Source organism: Condylostylus longicornis, unplaced genomic scaffold (assembly GCF_029603195.1).
Source record: "Condylostylus longicornis isolate FDR11 unplaced genomic scaffold, ASM2960319v2 ptg000091l, whole genome shotgun sequence".
NCBI classification, from domain to species: domain Eukaryota; kingdom Metazoa; phylum Arthropoda; class Insecta; order Diptera; family Dolichopodidae; genus Condylostylus; species Condylostylus longicornis.
Genome location: NW_026578059.1, coordinates 847,706 through 868,069, shown reverse-complemented (window position 1 = coordinate 868,069; position 20,364 = coordinate 847,706). Strand labels below are relative to the sequence as shown.

Sequence of the window (20,364 nt, the reverse complement as noted above, 5' to 3'; positions counted from 1 at the left end):
CGGCTGATAGAAATTTATTTATTTTAAATATTTTTGTTATGCAAAGAGTAACACAGTATTAATACACAATTTTGTAATTACACATCATAAAGTAGAATTGTGTATGAATACAGTTTTGATGCAATTTTCAAGTCAGGGAATGTATATATTCGATTGTAAAATAAAGACTGTAGTTTTTAATTTGTAGATATTGCAATATTTTGTAAAGACAAAAAATGCCGGCTTTATTTTATTTTTGAAGTCAATTTTTTTATATATACTCGTATTATGACACACTATAATTTTTGCTTACTTAAACAATAATACAATAGTTTAAATACGGAATTAAATTACAGCACTATAGTAATTAATTAGAAAAACTTTCAATATTTCCAAATCAAATATTGAAATAGCCAACTGATATTTTCCATTATTTAAATAAATTATTTGCACACTGTGAATAGAATTGTGATCACACAATTTCAAAATTTTATTTAAAATCTTCACTAATTGAAAAAAAGTAAAATAAAATTATTTATATTTTTATTTTAATATAATTGAATATTTGTGCAAAAAATAAAATATTTGCAAAATAGTTTATATGTCCCTTAAAAAACAAAGATTTATAATATTTAAATACATGTTAAATTATATATATTAAAAAGTAACCACTTTCTTTTTAATTTTAAATTTACAATATTATGTGTGTTTTATCAATTACAAGGAGTAAAATCGATAATGTCAATAATGCCGGTCGACAACAATATTGCATCTGACGGTCAATCAACAATTTATGCCAAAGAAAACTTTTTGCATATCAAAATTCGTAAATAACTTATACAACTGTGGTTGATAATTAAGATAGTTATGCTTTAGCAATACAACTCAGTTGTTGACAAAATCTTCAACCTGCATTTTATATTATCGATTACACCTACATAATATTATATATAAAAATTTAATGTATAGATTAAATATAAGTTTCAATTTATTATTTTTTTTTTATACATAATAAAATAAAATTACTAAATTTTATTTTGTTTTGTTCGAATAATACATAAAGATATTTTTTAATACTTAAAATTGATGAGAGAAGAAAAAGTTATTTGTCTTTTTGTATGTGCACATTTTACTTTTATTTATTAATTTTTTACTTTTGCTAATATATATATAAAAGAATATTTCAATTATTATTTAATTATTTCTCTTTATTTATTGTTAAATTTTTAAACAATTTATGATTTTTTTACATAATATGAATATAAGGATTTTATCTTAATATTGAAAAAATACTTATATTATAACTGTTGCTCATATTCTTTTTAAAACAGAAAAGTTATCGCACAATTAATATTTACAATAGATTTGTGTATATGTAGATTTGAGTATTTGATAAAATAAGCCAAGAGGCTTTGGAAGTATTGCGCATAGGTCAGAAGTGTGCCAACATTAATTTCCAGAATGTGTTTAATGGAAGTCATTATGCAATATATTCTGTGAGTGCTCTCTTGTCTTATATTAAGAATGGAAAAAATAGTTTACGCAAAATCCCTTTGTAATTCTAGGAGTTGTAATATGTTACGAGAGCAGGTGATGGGTTTATGGTGCTATATGGGGTATTGAAAAGGAATGGTACACTGTTGGTTACTACTACTGCTACTCTTCCTTTTTTTTTTTGTTTAAAATTTATTTTGGGTACGCTTTTGAAAATTCTGTTTTAACTTAGTATACTACTACATTTTTGGTTGGTTTTTTTGATAAGGTGCAGCATGTTAAGTATTGACAAAAGAGAATATGTTGCGTTTCAAGAACTTAGGAATACTTACTGCAAACTGACATTTTTGCTAGTTCGAGAAATGGAAATTGCATTATTGGATACACTTATTTCTTGTTTTTTCTACTTTACATTTTTTGTATACATTTACGTTTTGATCATAAATATATATAAATACAAGTTCATAAATTTTTATTCATATCAAATTTCATTATATGAATGAAATATAATTAGGTTGACATAAAAAAATGGAAAATATTAATAGGAGAACAAGTATTCATATAGTGAAATATTTTTTTTTTTTGTTAATGTTATACCAAATTCTGGCTTGTTATACCAATACTGGCAATTACATTTAAGATTATAATTTTAGTTCATAAAGATGTGAGAGTAATACTTAATAATTATAGTTCGTGATTTGGTGTTTAATCGATAAATATGATAATGATAACATTAATAATAATAATAATAATGATCTTTTAATTATTTTATTATATTAAATTTGCTCTAAAATATTATATGTATATAATAAACATGATTTATTTTACTATTAAATTTAATTTATGTATGTATATTATAAGCTATTAAATATTTCAACTCTAAAATGCTTTGAAAATTCTATTCTAACTGGATTCGTGTATACATAATCACTAAACTGTTCATCTAAACATGATAACTATTTTAAAATAAAAACTGTTCCTCTTAGCATGCTAGCTTCCTACTATAGTAAGTAGCCGGTAAAACAAAATGCTGACATAGCAGTCAATTAATTCATAATTCATTTTCATAATCAAATTAAACTTTTTTATAGGCACATACGGTATAAATTTGAAGAGTGAATATTAGCAGATTTCGTATGGAATAACGTAGCAAAAAACAATATATTTTAAACAATAACCATATTAGCATATGATGAAAGCATCAACACCAAAAATATTCTAACTCTTATATATTACACACCATATTATCGTTATCAAATCCATTTCAAATTTAAGAAACGTGGAAGCTATTATATGAACAAAAAAAGTGAAACAATGTATGTAAAATAAATTGCGATGACATTTTTCCTTAAATTTTGTGTCAAAAACTGTGCATAATTATATTTTACTTTTCCGTTATTTTATCACATAATTATTAAAAATTTTCTTTTTTTTTCACAAAAATATCAATATATATTTATATACATATATTTATTATGTATATAAATTACATATATTTATTATATTATAAAATACCCAAAATAAAATATTTATTTTTATTGTTCATTGCTATCATTATTATTATCAATAGTTATATTATCATTAAAATTATTATTATTATCATTTTCATTATCAATGTTCCTATTTTTTCCTTTGTCTATAATAACAATTTCATCGTTAATTTTTTTATTTTTAATATCATCATCATTATTATCCCCTTCTTCATTATCAATATTACCATTCCTCTTATTGTTATTGCTATCATCATTATTGTCATTATTATTATTATTCTTATTATTATTATTATTACTTGTATTTGTATTATTATTGTTCATGTTATTATTTTCAACATTTTTATCCTCATTTTTATTATTGTCTTTATTATTCATATTGTAACTGACATTAATATTGCTATATTTATTGTTGCTATTATTATTATTATCAATATTGCTGTTATTGATATTATTATTATTATTATTTTTATTATTATTATTATTATTATCATCATTATTATCAACATCATCATCATCATCACTACTTTTATTATTATTATTATTACTATTATTTTTGTTATTATTATTATTTTTACATACTATAACATGATCATTACAACTTTCTTCCTCTTCGTTATCATTTTTAACATTAATATTATCATCTCTATTACTGTTACCATTATAACTAACAGTGTTATTGTTATAATTATAGTTATTGCTATCATTGTTATTATTATCATTATTATTATTATTGTAACTAATACTACTACTACTACTACTACTATTGTTATTATTGTTATCATTATTATTATTATTATCGTTCCCATCACCATGATTATCATTCTCATTTTGATTATTGTTATTAATGTAAATGTTAATTTGTTTATTATCATTTTTGTAATTCGAATGATGAATTTGCTGTTCTGTTTTATTGCTCGCTGTTGTTGTTCCTATTTTACTTTCGCATTTAATAGTTTCCTTGTTATATGTTTTTATAGATTTCCCTATATTAAAAACAAAAAAAAAAAAATAGGAAATTTATTTAAAAAACAAATATAAAAAATAAAGAATTTAAGTTAAAAATTAAAACCATCAATATAGTATAAAAATAGAACACTGTTTAAGTTTCTGAAAGTGTTACTTCATTATTTATCAATTAAACAGCGAACATTTATTTTACATGTTAAAAATGTATTGTATATTTATATATAAAGTTAATAAAATTATCAAATATTAAAATATTACCATTTGAAGATGGCTTTTGTAATTGTTTTTGTATTAGATCACTGTCAATTGAATTATTTTCAACATCTTGTGGGACAGTAACTTCAATAGATGACATACTATTATTTGTATCAACACGATTATTATTGTTGGTATTATTGTTACCATTATTATTTTTATTACTATTATTACGACTTTTAACATCAGTATCACCATCTCCTCCACTATTGCCACTATTCATATTGGAAATATTGTCATTGATATCATCAACAAGGTGATCATTTTTATTATTATTATTATTATTTTCTATTTCATCATTGTTACTATCATGGTTATCTTTCTTATTATTACTATTATTATAATTATTATCATTATCATTTTTAATTGCCTTGCCAGTTTTTTTATCGTTTTCATTATAATTACCATTATCATTTTTTATTTTATTACTTCTGCTATTAATATTTTCATAACTATTATTATCATTTTGATTATTTTCATTTTTGTTATTAATTTCTTTATTTTCATTTAAATTATAATTAATGTTACTATTTTTACTATTATCATCATTATATGAATTGTTATTATCAGTATGGTTATCTCCATGCTCAACACCATTATTATTATTCTCATTATTAACAATATTTTTGCTTATATTATTATTAGTATTAGTATCAAATTTTATTTTATGACTGTCGTGGTTATTTAAAATTTTTCTAATACTTTTACTATTTAAATTAAAATATTTTTGTTCCGCATGATCTTGTTTTGTTATTGTTATAATCGGTGAAATTGTTGTTGACATACTATTATTAATTAGTGATATTGAATAATATTCTTGCTGTATATTTGGAAATTTTGTTGTAAAATTTTTAAAACGTATTGTTGATAGTTCATATGGTTGCTGTTGTTGCTGAAACTTTTGTTGTAATAATTGCTGATGATATTGTTGTTGATGAATAAAATCTCGATCATTTTTATTATTGTAATCGTTATTAATATTTGTAATATTTATGTTATTATTATTCTGATCAGCATTAATTATACCGCTACTATCAAAATATTTGAAATTTCTATCTTCAATACGGTTTTTATTTGATATTAATTCATGATTGTGTAGTGTATGATCTGAATAGCTTCTTTTTGCTCTTTCAACAAAATAAAGAGTTGAAATTGCTGTGAGGCTGCAAAAAAAAATTTATATAGTAGAAATCATATAAGCAGTTTTGATTAATACATAGGGGATTTTTGAAAATTTAACTCATAACTTAGATCATTGTCTGAATTATAGAAAAATCCCCGTAATTTTATAAAAAAATTTATTACATACCATACTGCCATTATAATGACTAAAACAATAATTATCATTTGTATTGTTGCATTTGAACATAACTCATCGTGAGTTTTCTTATTATAGTAATCATTTAGTAAATATTTATAAGAGTTTTTTGAACAATTATGATTTCGATCCATTTGTTGTATATGTAAAATTTTAGAATTAATTTTTTCTAACTGTTCTATTCGAGTTTCCAATGATCCAGTTACTTTACACAATTCCTTAACTGCTCCAATATTCTCCATCAAAATTCGATCCTATAATAAACAAAAAATTCAATGTTTTCTTCGTAATTATTATATTAAAGAAAACAAGCTAATTCAGTTCTTGTTCTACAGTCCTTGAGCATGTAACAATGGCACATTTTTAGTAATTAGTCTTTAAGAGATTACAACAAATTGGAACAATTTTTCATTATAAGATACATATACAAACGTACAAAAATAAGAAACAAGCAGTTTGACAAATATCGCCTCTGATTAAAAACAATATAAAAGTTTAAAGAAAATAAATACCTTATTAACCAGTAAAAAATTTTCTATAACTTGACCGCTAGGTAATACAATACTCCCAGCTTCCTTAACAGCATCCGGTAAAACTTCCCGTACTTCTTGTGCTATAACACCAGTATCAATTATTTCTGAATTATCATCGTCATCATCCTCAACATAAGTATTATTAGACATAAAACTTTCATTGTTTAATGCAGCATTAAAATCAGTGGAATTATTATTTTTGGAATATTTATTATTATCATCATAACTATTTTTCATATTATCATTAGAATTACTTTCAAAACTATTATGATCATTAAAGCAACTGCTCTGAATATGGTTATTGTAACAATTATAGCCTGGTGACTTTTTTAAACCAGAATGTTTTGCAAATTCTGGTTCATAACGATATTTAACGACACGAATTTTTTGCAAATTTTTTAATTGTTCAGCTGTGTCTAATTCGCTTATTTCACGTTTTGCTCTACTATCACTTGGTTGTACAATATGACCCGATACCTTTAAATTACCATGTATAACTAAACTTTCATCTGGCCTATCTGTATTAATTCCAACTCGGCCAGCGTGACATATTGAATCTTGTGTCAAACCACGTTGCCAACATAATTCTACATCACTTTCAAATTGACCGGGATTTGATGCTCTCACAATGATACGTTCACTTCCTTGAACTACAACAGCATACTGACCAGTATGTGTATGAGCATGTAATCCAACAACTAATTGAAAATATCTTTGCTCTGGATTTGGACGACCTTTCTTCCGCATATTATTACTTGTAGTTTCAGAGAAATGTAAACGTCCAACAGTTATTTTACTGACAATACGATTTTGTAAATCAACTCTGAAAAAGTATATCCAAAGTAATATTAAGTATTAGAGTTTAGGCAGTATATTATAATGATTTAACCTAATTAAAAAAATTAATTTACTTACGGGACTGGATGAAATGGTTTTTTTGATCGGTCTGACTGACTTTGTTCAACTCGTATTATTTGATTTGTTGCTTCAACTTTAACCCCATAAAAATGTATGTGAAATGATTTAATTTTTTCAAGACCACTTGTTGTTTTTATAAAGACAGGATTGCCTTGTAATTGTGCATGACATGTTATTTGAAAATGATTTTTTTTTTGGCATACAAATGCATCATCAGAATTGCTGAAGTTAAAACCTTTATCAGCATCAACTCTAAAATGTGGTACTGGCAATTCTTGTAAATTTTGATCAACCAATATATGCCAATTATGTTGCTGAAATGGTGAAAACCTTATACATTGTAGTGGGCAGGCATCTGATAGATCAGAATTATTTTGTTGTTGTGTTTGATTAGAGTCTTGTTGTTGGTGTTGTATATTTTGTTGAGGTTGTATAATTTGAGAATCGATTCCATTATCTAATGATTGAATTGATAATTTTCCATTAATTGAATTTAAATTTAATAAATTTGGACAAACTGAGGACGACGATTGTTGTGACAAATTTAAATTATAATCATTACTCGGACTTTGCTGTTGATAATCCGAATTTGTCGATTGTATTATTGGACTCAACGTATCATTTATTACATTTGGTTCAGGTTTTATTATTGAAACGTGATTAAGATGTTGTTGAGATTGTTGTTGCGGTGATTGCTCAATATGTTGTTGTACATTTTCCTCCTGTGATGGTTGGTTATGGTGGTTAAGGGGTTGATTAAGATTATGATGGTTGTGATGATTTTGCTGTTTTTGTGAAGACGTATTATTTTGTTGTGGATGTTGTCGTTGCGGGTGAGATGGTGGAGGTGATTGTAACGAATACCCATTTGAACTAAGTTGCGATAATTTTCTTTTACGACCTCCGTTGTTATATGACATCAAAGGTGAAGGTAATTGATGCATAGATTGCTGGGATTGTTGTTGAGGATTAATTAAAGGCGACGATAATTGATTTGTTACAGAAATTTGCCCAATATGACCATTTTGTGATAAAGTTCCTACACCAATTATATCCGTATCATTTGTTGTATCTGAAGTTGATAATAATTGTGTTGAGTATACATCAGGTAATAAGCGATTTATATCATCACCAGATGCTGATGGTGCTACTGTTACTGTTGTAGTTGATATACCAACTAAATTCATAATATTTGATTGACATATATTTAAATTATTATCACCATTAACAATATTATCATCATTAGTATTGTTATTATTACTATTATTGTTACTAGAACTATTTAAACTATTATTATGTTCATGTTGTTGTGAAACAAGCGTTGATTGTACTGGGTGTATACCACCACTATTTAGTATATTATTTACTGTTCCGATCGGTGAACTACCATTATTTAAAATATCATTTCGATATGTTCTTTCTAAATCAAGAATTTGTTGTTGCTGGTGTAATAATTGAAATTCATTTGTTAATAAAACATCTTCCGATTTCGATATTAAAACTGATTGATCAAGTATAGAAGAATCTTGTGAATCTTATTTAAAAATAAAAAAAAAAACATTTAAATACTTGAATACATATATTTTAGAATTCTAAGTTGCAACTAATTTTTTTGTAAGTACTTACGATTATCAGATCTTATATTATAAAATGAATTAGTTAATTGATCATTATTATAGCCGGAATCATTATTTGTTGAGCTCATTAACAAAGTTTGCGTATTAGTCTGCTTTAGTTCTTGTGGTTGCTGCTGTTGTTGTTCAATATTATATGACATATTATTATTGTGATGTAAGTTATTGTGTGTTATACGTGATAACGTTGTAATATCATTTGTTAAATCACCAATTTGTTGACCAGGAGTTGGAGGTTGCGAAAAATTCATTAAATTTAATCGTTTATTATTATTATTATTATTATTGTTATTATTATTTTTATTATTTTTATTACTATTATTATTATTACTATTATTATTATTATTATTATTATTATTAAAATTTACATTATCAGATTGATGTTGCGATCTCTGTTGTTGTTGATGATAATGGCAATTCGTTTGTTGTTGTTGTACAGTATGGACGGTATTGATTGGAAATTTTATAGATGTTGCAATTATATTTCTTGATGTTAAATTTGTTCCTGGGTTTAAACTATTCATATCGGTCGGACTAAAGGGCGGTTCAGAACCAGAATCTGGTGGACTTTCAGGTAAATGTGATTGATTTGATAATAATGATGCAGATGATGATGACGATGATGATGATGAACTCATTATCGATGATACTGTTAGCATAGGTACAGTTGATGAAGAAGATGATGATGATGAAGATGAAATTGGTGTACTACTATTTGATGTTAAAGTTGATGTTGTTGCTATTTTTGATACTTTACAATTTTTCATATTTTTATTATTATTATTACTATTATTACAATTTATTTTTAAATCGCTTTTTATGTTGTTACTATTGTTAACATCATTGTTATTATTATTATTGACTGTATTGTCACACTGATCTTTTTGATAATTTAAAGAATTTGGAAGACTTATTAAACGTGATGTATTATTATCAATATTATTACTATGATTAATAATATTTGGAATGTCTACAATTTTCATATTATTACCTTTATCTTTAAAGGTATTAATATTATTATTATTAACAGTATTAATATTTTTACTATCGTCTTTTGAACTATTACTTTTATTTTTACAATTAAATTTAATATTATTATTATTATTATTTACACAATCATTAGTTTCTATATTATTTTTTTCACAATTTGAATTTTTTTTATTGTTGTAATTATTATTTATTATACTATTTGTATTATTACTATTATTTTTATATTTACAATTAATATTACTTTTATTATTTTGAATATTAGTTTTATTATTATTATTATTACTATTACTATTATTATTGTTATTGCTATTTAAACTAGTTGAATTTGAATTTGTGTAAATAAAATTTTCTTGTAATATTTGATTATTCGGAATACAATGATTTGATTGAGGTTGTTGTTGCTGTTGTTGTTGATGATTATGATGCTGATGCTGATTTTGTTGATTGTTTGATTGAACATTTGCATCTAAATCAACTGTCGTTGATGATGTATCATGCATAAATTGTTCTAAATGACAAAAATCTAATGCTTCATTATCAATTCCATTAATAAAATCCGATTTTTCTGCGGAATTAAAAATGAAATAATTAGAAAATATAAATATATTATTTAAAATTTAAAATAAATTTAAGAAAATATAAAAGATAATAGGTTCATATCTAAATATTTTGTAAAGTATTTTAGATTTTAAATTTTAGAATTCGCATTTAAGTACTAAAAACGTCAGTAACTTCTCAGTATTTTCAATAGAAGAAAAGAAAAAAACCGAATTTCTAATTTATTAAAAGAATACAGCTTAATTTTCCTATATGCAATGTAGTTCAATATTGCGAAAAGTCTTTACGTTAAAATAAATCATTTAGTTGAGGGTTAGAACCATGATTATTACTTTCTTTGGAAACCCAACAATATTATAAAATATTCAATTATTCTGTTAAAAAATAAATATGCCAATACTAGGTATATATTTAATTTTTTTTACAATTACCTGTAATATTTCTGGCATACTCCATTTTATATATATGGTGTACTAATGTTGTATATTATGTAAACTTTTTAATACTAATTATATGAAACTTTAAATTTTTGTCAATATTTCAATTTAATTATATGTAGATTTCAAAAAATTAAATCATTAAGCTCAAAATCATTTTGAATTCATAGCAAGGTGTACCATATTTAACACTATGATGTATAACATTATCGTATGTTTATAAAAAATGCAACATGGAAATCTAAAATACTGTAATATTAGTGAATTGCTTTTTTTGAAAGCGACTCCTCTAAGTCCATATTCTCCGTTTGGGTTTAAAATAACCACAACTTTTAAGTTAAACTATCGTTATTTCCTTTAAAGTATCCTTATATTTAACAATATAAATTCCAATTCCAACAACATTGCCATTATCATATTACTTTGGAAATCAAGAGTTTTGAAATTGCAAAATGAACTGAGGCCACTTTCAAAATAAACACAAAAAAATGGGGATAAAAGTCAATTCTAACTATAAATTCTAATTCTAGTTATTTTGATCTAAGTAGTAAAGGTGCTTTAAGGCCTGTATATTTTCTAGAAATTTAAAATATATATTTAACTATGGGTTTATGGGCTGTAGAACAGTATTTGTAGCTCAACTTTTTTTTTAACTCTAACTCTTGACAATTTTTAACTCCTAACTCACTCTTCACACTTTCCCTTGTATTAAATGGTGGTGATTTTGCTATAGGCAATCACCATAATTGAGAAGTCGCATTTTGTGCGTCTAAATACAAAATTCTTGAAAACCTCTCAACCAACCCTACGAAATAATTCTTATACGATATACGAAGATTTTTATTTGCATGTACAAAATACAAACATATTGGGCGACTTTTTATAGCTCATTAATTTTTTTCGTATACAATTATATAATTCTTAATTTTCGTACTTATTTGTTATTCATTATTAAAATAAAATCTTATTAAATCCTAATTATTTTTTGGTAATTGTTATGAATTCAAAAAATACACGATATTTTTAATTTTTAATTTACACACATAGACACAACTTATTTTTGAATGAATCAAAAAAAAAAATTATTTGAATTTTTTTTTAATAGTTTTCAGTAATTGTTTGTTAAAAAATATTCCAAAAATTATTTATTTAATTTTACTTTTATTTTTAATTTATTCACATAATCATATTAATTTTTAATTAATTCTGCAAAATTATATTTATAAGACTAAAAATTTATTTGAAACTAATATTCTTCTCTTTTTCTCTTTAATTAATTTATATATGTAAATCAAAAACAAAAATTTTTTCAATATCAATATGCCACTTCGAATATCTCTGAATTTTACTGTATAAATTATCACACACAAATTATCGATCAAACAAAATTTAAACACATTAGAACACATAGAAAAAAAATCAACTCAGATGTTGTCAATGCCGACAATAACATAACAACATGGTCAACACATAACTAACTGCAAAATTTATTGTCTAATTTACCCCTATAGTAAAAGTTCAGTTATTGCGACACATCATTTCCTCAATAATTAGGTGGTTTGTTAAATTTGTTAAATTGTTAGTTACGGAGCTTGTACATGTATATTAAATATCAGTAAAATCCTTAACTATTTTCTTTAAAATAGTCAAAAATGTCAAATCGACATGTATAGTAAAGATCCAGTTTCGAAAACCTGACATATTCCAATATCGACGCAAACTGACTCAAAGTAAATTCAGACTTTTTAATTTTCGCGAAAATCGATCGGTTCAGCCGAACTTTAGGTACTGATCTTTACAGGCAGAAAAAGAGTCTACAAAAATAGTTTATTTACGTTTTCCTAATGTGGAAAAATGCATTTCCGGCGAAAGCTCAGCATATGAAATTTGATGCCATCCGATAACCTGCTTTATTGTATGCAATGCGGTCGGTAGAAAAACAACTTATAGGTTGTCAATGCCGACAATAACAATATACAAATAACAAAAAAAAAATTTAAGAGCCAATGTGTTTTAACATAATTAAATAGGGAAAAAGGATAATAATAGTATAACAAAAGTATTTTGTTACTAATATTAATCACTTTTTTGATTTACGATATTTTTTACTATTTATTGAAAAGAACTACATGAATTTTTGAAATGACTAGAACTTTTACATGAAAAATATATAAGATATTCAAAAACGAAAACCGGTAATAGTATGGTCAAAAATTTTTTGTTGTATAATGGTGCTTACCATTTTATGTTAAATAGTTTTAATTTTCATAAACGCAGTATATCGCGATAATATAATGCTCAAACTGCGCTATATTTTGTATTCATAAACAAAAATATTGCTAACCTAGTTTGTTCATAAATGTGCATAGCTAATTTTTTTGCAATATAGCAAAAGTAGTATGTTATACTACAGTTAAATCATAATGAACTGTTTTGATTTTCTAGAATTTACATAGTTAAATTGCATATTCATCATATTATGTAGTTTTGCAGTAAGTATAGCGTTTCGCAGTTATTATTTTACAATATATTGGGTTTATGAAAATCTCTAATATTATATTCGATATAAAAATATTAAAAATTAATTTTAAAATGTATATGATATGAAAAATAAGGAATATACAGGATAAATTTGAAGCAAAAAAATTAAATAAAAAATTAAACTTACCAAATTCTGAAAATATTGTATCTGTCAGAAAATCCATAACTAAATTTATGTTGAGTTTTGATTTTGTTTTCTAAAAGATTTCCATATTGAATTTCATTTAAACTGTAAAAAAAAAAATAAATAAATTCAACAATAAGAAATTTGTTACTATTTCAAATTAACTTTACTAATTTATCAAAAAAAGTAACTACGATTTTATATTTAATTTAACATAATTTTCAATTTTTAAGTTTTAAAAAGAATGTAACAATTTTAGGTAAAAGGTCGTTTAAAATAATATTTACATAAACCTAACGCTCCTCTAAATAGGTATACAAATACACAATATTTAATAGTGTCTTTCAACTAATTTAAAACAAAAGTTTAATTTTTTGATTTAAATTTGATTTCTACTTAGAATATAATTCTATATTTGATGTAATCGATTTGAAATTTCTAATAAAGTTACATATTTACATATGTACATGCGTGCATAGTTTAAAGACATTCATCATTTAAGAAGCAGTGAAAACTTTTATTGTAAGTTCCCTTTTAGAATATAGCTCTATATATTTGAAGCCGTCTATATTTATATACATAAATACAAAATTTAGATAGTTGGTATACTTTCATGCAAAAAAACATAGAGTATAAAAAACATTTATCCAATATTTAAGTTAAAATGCACCAATTATAAGGTCAATAGGACCTAAGGTCATGATGAGAATACTGATGATTGTAAGAGGAATATTCGTAAATATTTTTACTTCTTTTCTTATTTATTTCTAAAATATTGTAAATTTAACTAAATTTATTTAAATAAACCAATTAAATTTTGTTTATGCATAAAATATTACCTTTTATTTACTTTTAATAAGAAATAAGACTTTTGAACGTGCTTTTATTATTTTTCCTTTTTTTGTTTTCTAATTTATTTTACTTATTTTTTTTTCTTTTACAGCTTGGTTAGCCAGTTTTGGTAGTTAATATTGCAAATATATATGACTTTCTTCCTTTTTTTTTTAATTTATTTTTTTTTATCTTCATAAATTATTGGAGATTCTGTGTGTTCTCAGCCCAGATTTTTATTAATATTACACATTAAAATAAAAACAACAAAATAACAGCAATTCCACATCTCTGCAAATGCAAATTCGTAATTGATTTCTAATTTTTTTTTCTTGATATTTTTTCTTAATTTCTAACATACATATTTTTTTCTCCTACTAAATACTAGATGTTTTTTACTTTTAATCCATTTTTTTCCTTAGATCATATTTTTATTCTTCATTTTTAAAGATCATATTGTTGTTTTTTTTATTACAATCTTCTCTTCTACAATCCAAATTCAAAATTCATTCCCAATAATAAAAAAATGAAAACAATGGGAACAAATATTGTTTGTGTGTTTGGCTGTGTATACAATTATATGACTAAAAAACTTCTTAAAAAAAAACAAATTATTTTTTTTTATTATTAATTTTTACAGTTTGAAGATCGCAATCCAAAAAAAAAACTTCTCTATTTATGAACAATGGAAGCGAAAAAAACAGAAAGAAAAAATCAGCCGAAATAATTTTTTGTAGATTAAAATTTTTAAAACAAAATATTTTTTTTTCTGTAATATAATCATATATACATATATATATGTTTTACATTTAATTACTGCTTAAATAAATCTCTGTTTTGGCATTTATCAATTCTTTATTATGTACTATATTATGTAGTTTTAAGTATGACATTCGTGACGTGTTATAACAACAATAAGAAAAAATATTAAAAGATCTTTTTTTTATAATAATATGACGTATTGATCATGCAATACTACCAACAATATTATGATAATACCACCACGGGGTGACAAAAATTCTGTCAGCTATATAAGCTAATATATAAAATATGATATGTATGTATATACAACACAACTGTCAGCCGTGAATAATCAAAACATAATATAAAACAATAGATATACAAAAAATGTCTACGGCATAAAACTATAAATAATATAACAAAATATATTATACGCAGTTCTTATCAATTGTACCATTATGTGGGAAATGTTGTCATTGAAAATGTCAAAGATGAATTTTTGAAAGCAAGAAATGATGATTCTTTTGTTTATATTTTCTTTTTAATTCATTAAACTTCAAAACCTGTATTCAAATGTTATAAACATTTTAAAACTGTATTCAGTGTTAAAATGTTATAACTTATACCCGTACATTTTAAATTAAGTAAACTATAAATTAGCTACGGACCTACGCAACGTGTTGGAATTTTTGATTTTGACAACAAGGTAGGTACTGTTTTTTTTAATTATTTTTATTTTTGTCAAACTGAGTTTTCTTATTATTGTCAATTGACATAATGTAAAGCGCGAACTTGAAATTTAACAATATAAACTTCCTTTAATAATAGCAAATCAAAATAACAAATCTTTCATATCAAATTGGTCATTCATTATTTAAATTTGCAAAAAAGTTTTTTTCTTTGTTATTACTAGCAAAAAATTTTATACCCACATAAAATTACATAATATAACAAATTATTAACATTAAATAATATACTGCGCGGTGTGTTCAATGCGCTTACACTATGCGTATAAGCGTATTTACACACTACGCGCTATCCATCCATTTTGTCATCCTTGAAAAATGTTGTAAAGTTACTACATATATAAATTTTTGAACATTAATAAATAATCGTAGCTTGACATTACAAAAAATCATTGCTATTTCTGTCAGCCGTCAATGTAATAATACAGAATTGTCATTTATGACATTTCAATAATTTTTCATAAATATAATTTGTTTTTTTTTGTTTTATTAAAGTGTCAAAAATATTTGACTCAGTAGTAGTAGATAACACAAAATAAAAAAGTGAGAATTAAAACAACGGGGTTTTTTTTTTGGAAAAGTTGGAAGAATATAGTTTTTTTTTTGTAAATAAATTTGTTATTTCATTTGAAAATTTATGTTGTAACAAAATAAAAAAGTTAGCTAAAAACAATTAAGTTTATTTGAAAAAAACTACAAAAAGTTGAATTTTTTGTTTACCGAAAATCGATATTGAAATTCGCATTATCGTAGTACAAAAAAAATCGTCGAACAATTTGTTGTAAGTATATTTACAGGCATACATGTATGTACATATGTAAAAAAATTTTGTATATACAATAAGTGTAATAAGAAAAATTTTTGTATACACAATGGTGCAAGAATCCAAATATCAACTAAAACATGTAATTAGAAAATTTCTAAACGATCTTCGAATAATAATTAAAAAAAAATAAAATGTTTCCCTTAATAAAAATATGTAATTGGTTAATTACTAATCAAAATAAAATTATAAACAACATAAAAGTATTCACCCATAATTTTGTTCGGCTCACTCAAAGGGATTGGGATACAATTGAAAAATATTTTAGTTTTCATTTAGAAATTTCAAATTTAAAAATTAAATCTTATTAAGTACCCTTCTCATGTCAAGTAGGATGTGACTAACAAAATGTGGGTGATTGTTTTTATGAAACTGAATTTTTCAAGTCCTTTAGTATTACTCTACATAATACATAAACATATATAGATATGTATAATCAAGTATATTATGCATAAACATTATAAACATAATAATTTGTGTATAGGATGGTGTTAAGATAAGATTTCGGTTTTTATTATATAAATATACTCTACACAATTCATATTTAAACACAATCACTAGATCCGTATCAATTCATTTTATTCATATAGTATCCTGATGTGGAAATTATACAATTGTTATACACATTGCGTAGATGTAAGTATGTTCATATACCTAAATACCCAATATATATTTACCTATATACCAAAATATATATTTATGATATTATTCCTACCTTTTAAAAAAAGATGGATTGACCCGACCTATCTACCTACATACATATATTTAACTAAATACATTTTTCGTTACACAAAAAATACAACTGAACTGTATCTACATATATGAATTTAGTAGGCAAGATCTTATAAAAGAAAGGGGAGAGGAGCCTGTGTGATTTTAATGATAAACAGCGACCCCGTGTAAATTACTGATAGTTGGTCATGATCTGTTTTTAGTATTTCTTTATTAAAATGTTATATGAAACCATTTATATGCATACACGGTACTATAGCTATACAACATATATTATCAGAAGCAATATTATTGAATATCAAAATTGATTTGATTTGATATTCAATTCGTTATCTCTCTGTCTCATCTTTACCGTCAAATTTGCAATTTCTTATTTATATAGAAATTAATCAAATGGTTGATTATAACATATGCACCTATAGCAAATAGGTATATGTGCCTACATTTAAATATGTAGGTATACCTACATCAAAATATTTTATTTAAGTTTAAGATTAATTTAGAATCTTTTGTAGAGTGTATTCCATATTTTTAAAAATTCCGTTGTAAATAGAAATTTTTGCTTTAATATTATAAAAGAAGAACAAAACGAAAAAAATTGGTATCTATCTAAAAAGCCCTCCAATATAAAACGAAAAACGCGCAAGCGTCGTAAATGAATGATTTTTTTTTCGTGTTCTTCCTTGACATTATAAAAAATCAAGGCCTGGACACTGCTTTTTTTGTGAATGCAATTACATATTATGTATTTTAAGCGAAATGACATTTCTGAAAACTCCCTTTTTTTTTTGTTGTTTTTTTTGGAAAAATGATGATTTTGGCTTATTTTCATTTCGAGTTTTCTATGCGAAAAGTTGATTGAAATCATAACATTTTTATGAAATGAAGTTTGGAGTTTTCTGAGCAACATAGGTATTAAAAATTCAAATTGCAAATAATTTTTCTGCATTTTTTTGTACCGCCATGTCAGGCAACATATCTGAGAGAATTGAGAGTAAAAAATGATAATACACTGAATAAAAAAAATTTGGTGTTATAAATTTTAGTCCAGAATATATGACTTAAAATTAAGTTCATAAAAATTTGATTAGATTTTAATTTAGAATTTAAGTTTGTAATTATTTGATTTTAAGTTTAATAACTAGGACAGTGCTTTTATAATTTTATAATCTATATAAAAAAAGCGTCGTTTCAAGAAATCCCCTAAAGAAAAGAAACACAATAAAAATATTATAAAGAAACTTGTAATTTTGATGTTCATGATACGGTAGTTTAGGTTAATCAGTGAATTAGACTTACTAACAATATGAAAATATTTCCTAATATAATAACTAAAATTACATACGTACCTAATAAGAATTATATGGACTTTTAATATAAAAAAAATACACATATGAAATAATTTTTATGAATTATGAAGCATATTAATTTAATTAATATAGTATTTACAATAAAAATACATAGAAATAAGTATATGTAATTATATATAAGCGGTATGCATAATAGCAACCTTGTCAAATATACATTTTCTCAAATTTGAAAAAAGTGTGCAAAAATAAACTTAATACTTCGAGAAAAAAACGAATTTACAGATATTTTTTTCTTGTAGTGTAGCGTATAGATTTTTTTTATATAAATTTTTTCATGGTTTATTAACACTACATCTTAGAAATGTAAGCACTAGTAGAAAAAAACTTGAATTTTAACTTTTTCTAATTAAAAATTTGAAAAAAGTTGATAATAATACGTTAAATTCGTCAGCTGTGAACTGTCAGTAGATAACTTGCAGATCTGTATGGAGGTAGGTACCTACATTGTACATTTTTTATAATGATTGAAGCCAGGTCTAACATAGAATAGAATTTATTCCAGGCTTTATAGAAAAGAATCATTTACTTATAACTATAATATATATCCTGGATCTGGTATCATCTTATTGTAATATTAATTGACATTATTTTATACATAAAATAAACAACCATATGTAGCTGTTTCTTCATGTACATGCATATGCAATATTATTTAAATGTACATATACATAGTATAAAAGTTAAATTTCTGTTATACATAAAATAATTTCTGATATAAGTTACTCTATATTCTACAGAAACACAAAAATATATTTTATTACTAGCGGTTCAGTTAAATAGGAATGAAGATAGTAGAATCAAAAAAAAAAAATTTTTGTAATAAAATTCCATGTTTGCTTGAATTGTAGTTTTAATAGCCGTAAAATGTTGTTTCAAAATACATTATTCGCAGATTTAAAGTTTGACATAATTTACTTTTATCGTGAAACGCAGTACTAATTGGCGGATTTCAAAGATCGGTAAGGCTTTTGAGAGTATGTAACCGTTTAGCTCAGTTTACAAGAGAAAACTTCCTCATTTATAATACAACTACTTAAACAAATCAAGTTATACTGGCATTAAAAATAATTTACTTATACTTAACTTGAATGAAAAAGGTTTTTAATAGTTTTTATAAGACAAATTTCTTATGAAACAAGTTTAGGACAAATTTATAATCTGTTACAATATAACGTTAGAGAAAATTGCAATTTTTTAAATTTGTTTATACAATACATAACAAATTTAATTTATATTATTGTTTAAATGAAGTTGAAAAACGTTTTGAAACCATTATTTGCCTATAATTACAACAAAATCCCACATTTGCATGCTTAAATTACGTTTTTTATTCAAAATGTCTTGTTTATCATTAATATTACTTTACAAAAAGGCTTAAGATCATTTTTTTCACGAGTATAAATAATATAATTTGAAATATGAGAGCGGAATTACTCCCAAAGCATTTTTTTTATTTAACTCAAAACTAATTAATCTGTAAATTTATGGGTTTTGATTCTACTATCTTAATAAAGAACAATAATTAAAATATGTAAATTAAAATGAAGAGTCATTACGACTTAAAACCTTCAAGGACCTACAATAACTTTTTATTTTTAAAATTAAGTGTCATTTCTTGTTCAATCCGAATTGCATCATCGATGTTGTAATCATTAATACATAATATATAACATTTTTATAGTAATTCCATTTTTATATAACACTGCTGTAGAAATATTGTGTGTCAAATTCTTGTGTTCACTTATAGTATTTTATTATTCAAAATATTTCTGTATCTTGTGAGTACATTTTGTTTAAATTTTATTAAAGTCGTAGAATGGCAAATATAGCAAAACGTAGAATGGAAGTTGAATTAGTAATAGATCAGGGTCAAGATGAAAA

General features: G+C 23.9%; 1 protein-coding gene across 2 annotated transcripts; it reads right to left on the bottom strand.

The window, feature by feature from the left end:
- Positions 1–45: 45 nt before the first annotated feature.
- On the bottom strand, positions 46–14,728 carry LOC129613772 (putative uncharacterized protein DDB_G0282133). 2 transcript variants are annotated; one of them, XM_055527985.1, is made up of 9 exons: positions 14,433–14,728; positions 14,080–14,362; positions 13,244–13,345; positions 8,583–10,145; positions 6,954–8,490; positions 6,018–6,861; positions 5,497–5,759; positions 4,191–5,350; positions 46–3,949 (listed from the first exon to the last, which is right to left on the bottom strand). In XM_055527985.1, exons 3-9 carry the CDS (start codon positions 13,278–13,280, stop codon positions 3,009–3,011), a joined length of 6,345 nt encoding a protein of 2,114 aa, XP_055383960.1. In that variant the 5' UTR covers positions 13,281–13,345; positions 14,080–14,362; positions 14,433–14,728; the 3' UTR covers positions 46–3,008. The 2 variants fall into 2 exon arrangements, with proteins under 2 accessions (XP_055383960.1, XP_055383959.1); XM_055527984.1 differs by having other exon boundaries at positions 14,080–14,728.
- Positions 14,729–20,364: the final 5,636 nt, after the last annotated feature.

Bases quoted from the DNA above. Each gene is read 5' to 3' on its own strand.
- LOC129613772 (XM_055527984.1), bottom strand. From the start codon at position 13,280: ATGGATTTTCTGACAGATACAATATTTTCAGAATTTG. The intron at 8,491-8,582 runs GTAAGTACTTAC...TTTTTAAATAAG, and splicing joins TAATATAAGATCTGATAATC to ATTCACAAGATTCTTCTATA. The intron at 5,760-6,017 runs GTATTTATTTTC...TGTTTATTATAG, and splicing joins ATTTTTTACTGGTTAATAAG to GATCGAATTTTGATGGAGAA.